The sequence below is a fragment of the Nestor notabilis genome, unplaced genomic scaffold (genome assembly GCF_000696875.1).
Source record: "Nestor notabilis isolate BGI_N333 unplaced genomic scaffold, ASM69687v1 scaffold2013, whole genome shotgun sequence".
Taxonomy (NCBI): domain Eukaryota; kingdom Metazoa; phylum Chordata; class Aves; order Psittaciformes; family Psittacidae; genus Nestor; species Nestor notabilis.
The window spans coordinates 99,159-103,898 of record NW_009923075.1 but is presented as its reverse complement, the minus strand read 5'-3'; the positions used below and the strand labels follow the sequence as shown (position 1 = coordinate 103,898).

At 37.6% G+C, this 4,740-nt stretch overlaps 1 protein-coding gene across 1 annotated transcript in view; it reads left to right on the top strand.

The window, feature by feature from the left end:
• The first annotated feature begins 2,692 nt into the window (after positions 1–2,692).
• The window catches only part of ORC5 (origin recognition complex, subunit 5), a 69,388-nt gene continuing 67,340 nt past the window's right edge, over positions 2,693–4,740 (top strand). Inside the window, exons 1-2 of the mRNA XM_010011931.1 lie at positions 2,693–2,870; positions 4,385–4,477. Coding sequence (XP_010010233.1) covers positions 2,724–2,870; positions 4,385–4,477 — 240 coding nt within the window. The 5' untranslated portion in view covers positions 2,693–2,723. The remainder of the gene's footprint in view (positions 2,871–4,384; positions 4,478–4,740) is intronic.

Sequence of the window (4,740 nt, the reverse complement as noted above, 5' to 3'; positions counted from 1 at the left end):
GTGTGGTGCTGGTCCCGGCCGACTCCCGCCCGGTCTGCGGGTGTCAGGGCTGCTGCCTGAGCCGAGCCCGCCCTCGGCCCCACAGGCGCCCGGCTGAATCCAGCCGTTAGCTCGGGCTTCGTGGAGCGGGGCTGCGCTGTGCCCACTGGGGTCGTCGTTCCCCTTCAGCCAGGGCACCCCTGTGCTGGCGGTGTCCTGGGGGCGTGGGTGCTTGTAGGGCCGAAGGGGAAGCAGAAGCATGCGAGTCTCTTCGGTTCTGTCAACTCTCGTGTAGAAAGACATGCCAAATGTGAGTGTGTTAGGACTAATGAACTGAGAAGTGCTCATAAATCAACAAATCCAGCCTTGAAATCCAACTTGTGCGTTTAGTATCGTGACTTAGACTCAGCTGCGAAGTGCTGCTTGTCCCTCCTGATCTGGCTGGAGTCACATGCACACGCTACAACTTTCCCTGGTCAGGAACTTCCTGATGATGCTAATTCTTGTATTCTTGTGTCAGCATTGCCGTTTAATTTAAACTAAGTGTTTTGTGATCGTGTTACTCTAAGCATCCTTTTTCTTGTGAACTTTAGGATGGGAACTTGTTGAAGATTAAAAGACATTTCATGCCATGGCTTAAATACGTTTAGTGTAAGTTGAGAAGTGCTGGGGTGTTTGAGGAGCAAACAGGTCTGGCAGATAATGGTGTGATCAACAGGCGATTTGTGCTTTCGTGGAGTGCAGCTGGGCAGCAGGGTGGAGAAGCTGAAGTATCTTATGGCTTTAGATGTGTTTAGAACACTGAGTCTAGCTGTGTTCTCATGTAGTCAGGGGAACAAAAGAGCTGTTCTTTTTCTTAAATCCGTGTAAACTTCAGCTTTTTCTAAAACTCTTTCCTTCCTTTTTTGTCCTTTGTTTTGGAGGCTGCTGTCTATATTTTTTACTTTTCATGCTTGATACTTATTCCTACCTCATTTTTAGAGAGCAATTTTAATCAAGCTGTTATTTTTTTAAAAATCTTCTTTCCATTTTGAATAAACATCTGAATAGATACAGTAGACAGGTGGGCAGACCTGTTCAAAGCTGATCTTGCTGGTCTGATAAAATGGGCCAATGCTATTTGTACAGTTGTCTGTATGGGAAATAATTTGCCTTAATACATATGATTATGTGTTTGTTTTTTCAACAGCTGCATTACTTTGATTTCTTATACTTACTACATGATTGGCTCATTTATTTTCAAGTTGCTTCAGACTTAGTTTCTTGATATCTAGCTGTAGTTCTTGTTAGGTGTGATACAATTACTTACAACTATGTGTAGTTTGAAGTACTGAATTTCATTATATTGGCGTTACTTCTATTAGTGGGGTTATCCTTTTTTTCCCCATTAATTCCACTTGTTTTTCTATTGATTGTTCTACAATCCCAGTTTTTTACTTCAGAAGACACTGAAAATATAAAAGGAAAAAATACTTCCTTAAATTTATTTGTGGAAATACTTAGTAGAGATTGGTCCTGGAATGAACTCTATTAAGAAGTATTTCCATAAATACATTTGTATTTGTGAACCACCTTGTAGCCCAATAGCTCCCCTGTCCCTGCAACCCAATAATGCTTTTTTTTTTTCAGGACAGTTTATTTTCCATTTCCCATGCTATTTCTGATCTCCTTCTGCTAATGTAATCTTTTCTGATGTGGCATTGTACTTATGCCCAGCATAACATATTTGGCTGCAAATACTTATAGTTAAATGTGTTTGGAGTGCTTTGTTTATTATCTTTGTCTTCATAATGTACAGATGTGCCTGTCTGCTGATGAGATATCTTTATTGCATCTACCTAAATTTCCGAACTTACATTTTTGGCTGTCAAGTAATGTTACATTTGGCTAAGTCAGAATCCAGCTCTTGATGTCACTTCAGTTCTCTCTCTGCATGTTGTCTTTATCACTGCAGGCAAATGTACCATCTTTACAGCAGTTTTAATGCTGCAGACAGAGTAGTATCTTTGACTGAAATCTTTTTCTGTACTCTGTCAGTAAAATTCAGCTTTCCCAGTGTTTGGGTAATCAAAACCCAAACAAGTCTTTCTTGACTAGTCCTTGTCTAAAAGCTAGACTATAATTAATATTTACAGCTTTAGCTGGTTTGGGCTTCTGCAGTTTTAAGGGGTATTTCCAGTCTTTACCATCAGCTGGATTTTCTTCATATGCCTCTGCTGCTTTTAAGCTGGGGTAAGCATTCCTGTTAACATCTGAAGAGCTATTATTTTGTCATCCTCATCTTTCCTTATGCCCTACTTCTTCTCTGTTACTTGTAAATCCTGGTTTATTGGCTGTCCAGGGAGGCGATGATCTGTGACTAATCTACTTTTCTCACTTTATTCCCCTGCTACTTTTAAATGTAGGTAAAGCCAGAACTAAATAATGTATTTTTCCAGTTAACTAAACTATGACAATTCTTTGTTATATTGATTTGTTCATACCCTGGATGCCTTTCCCTTTTTATTTGATATTTTTGAATTCTGTCAGATATGAAAATGTCTCTATAATGCCTTACATAGTAAAGTTCAATTTTGATGAAGTCTATCAGAGTTATACCATTATCCTGTGCTAGACTGTCTGTTTAGATATCATGTCAATTCGTCTTCATTTTCCTCCTTAATGTATGTGACAGCAAATGATAAAATTAAAACGTTTTGTTTTCTAGATCACTTTATTTCTTGTCTCTGCACCTCAGATGGGATATGCGTGTTCGGGCGACTGACTACAGGAACGTCAAAATGCCTAACCTTGAACATCCAGCATACCCAGCAGCTACACTGCTTCAGTTGGAAAGTCTGGTGCCTTGTCGAGAATCCCAAGTGTCCCTGCTGCTGTCAATATTTGGAGAGGTAATGCTCATTATAGTATAGGTTTGAACAGAACAAAGACATTCTTCTGTCTCGAAAGGGAGAGTAGCAATTTGAGAGCATTTTTGTCATTATGAACACACTTTGGTTGTCTCTTTGTTGCATCATTTGGTGTTTGGGTTTTTTTTGTTACCCATCTTTAACATCAGAGTTTGTCAGATAGATTCTAGTGAATTTGAAGGTTGAAAGCTGTTTTGCAGTTGGAAGGACCCAAACTTACACCTATTTATGTCTTGCTGTATCTGAAGCCTGATTTCTCGAAGACTTTTTTTCCATCTTTGCCAGTTAGTACCATGAAGGAAGTCTGTCTCCTTCCCTGGTCTAATGTTGTGGCCTATTCTTTTTTAAGTTCTTAGTGGCAGTGTAGAAATCCTGTTTGGTTTTCACCTGTTAATCCAGTATCTACATGCCTGAATTCTAAGTACATGAAATTGGTCTGATTCTTATTAGTTCTCTTCCTGGCCTTAGGATTTGGAAATCACTGGCTTGTTAATTGATCATGTTACTGCCTGGCAAAGTTGTGGTAAAGAGTAATAGATTTTCATCTGCAAACTTAAAAGCAGTTGACGTTCAGTTAACAAAATGGAAATTAATATCTGTTTCTGGTTCTGCCTTTAATTATCATAATACTTGCACAAGTTAGAGCATTTAAGTTTATGTATTTCAAGCAGAGTGCCAACAAGCCTTCTTAAAAAAAAAAAGATACTAAAATTCTTCTTAAATATGGAGGTTAGAGTATCTGCATATCTTGCACAAGAGTGTCTTCATCTTGGATTAGTTGAATATTGTTTTTCATAAAAGGTGTTTATTTCTGTATTCATTTTTTAAGCCAGTGTACAAGATTCTTAGAAAAACGCAAAAAATACTTGCTCAGAATGAAATAAAAAGAACAAGTTAATTATTTTCCTCCCATCTTAAAAAAAAAATAAAAATCCATGAAATGTACAGCATCAGTACCACTAAATAAATAGATGTATTTTATCAAATACTGCCTTGTGAGAGGAGATTGAGCTCCTGTACCATCTCCTCCACTAAACTGTTCTGTCTTTTTAGTGGTAATGGAAAGAAAAGCAGTTTGTAGCGTTTGCAGAGGTTAGGACAATGTAAAGCCTGCAGTTGTGCTTGTCAGGATTTTGTTTCACTTAGCTAACTAATTTGAGTTAAGAGCCCACTGCTTTTATCACTTGGTGTGTTTTTTGTGTGTGTGTGTGTTTGTTTTGTTTTTCCCATGAAAAATGTATCCTGTTGTAGCAGTTTCACTGGTAGCTTTATGTAATACTTGATTCTTGGGACTTACCCTTCCAGCATTTCAGTGACGATGGAACACAAAACTTGATCATGTTGATACCATAATAATTGGAGTATTTTATATTTAATGTCTCAATTTAAAAGATAACATTTCTTTTGGAGGGAGATGTCAGTGATAAATCTTCTATCTGTTGAATGAAAAAGAAGAATTGAAACAGCAAAAACTGTCTTGTTTTGTTTTTTCATAGCGTCAGCATTTTAGTTTTCCATCAATCTTTATCTATGGACATACATCTAGTGGAAAGACTTACGTTATGCAAACTCTTCTAAGCACCTTACAGGTAAGAATGTTCACAATGGTTATTGAATTTAGAATTTATTTATAACAGATGGGTCCTCAAATTAGCTTCTACTTTCTCAAAATGGGCTTTCCTCAGCCATTTCTGCCTTCTTGATTCTTCTCCTCTGTTTACTGTGTGATAAATGTGTTGCTTTTCTCACTAGTGCAATTAGGATAAAATGAAGTTGTGCATATGAAATACAGTATAAATAATAATAACTTTTCTGTGGAAGTTTAAAAAAGAAAAAAAAGACCTGAATTTTG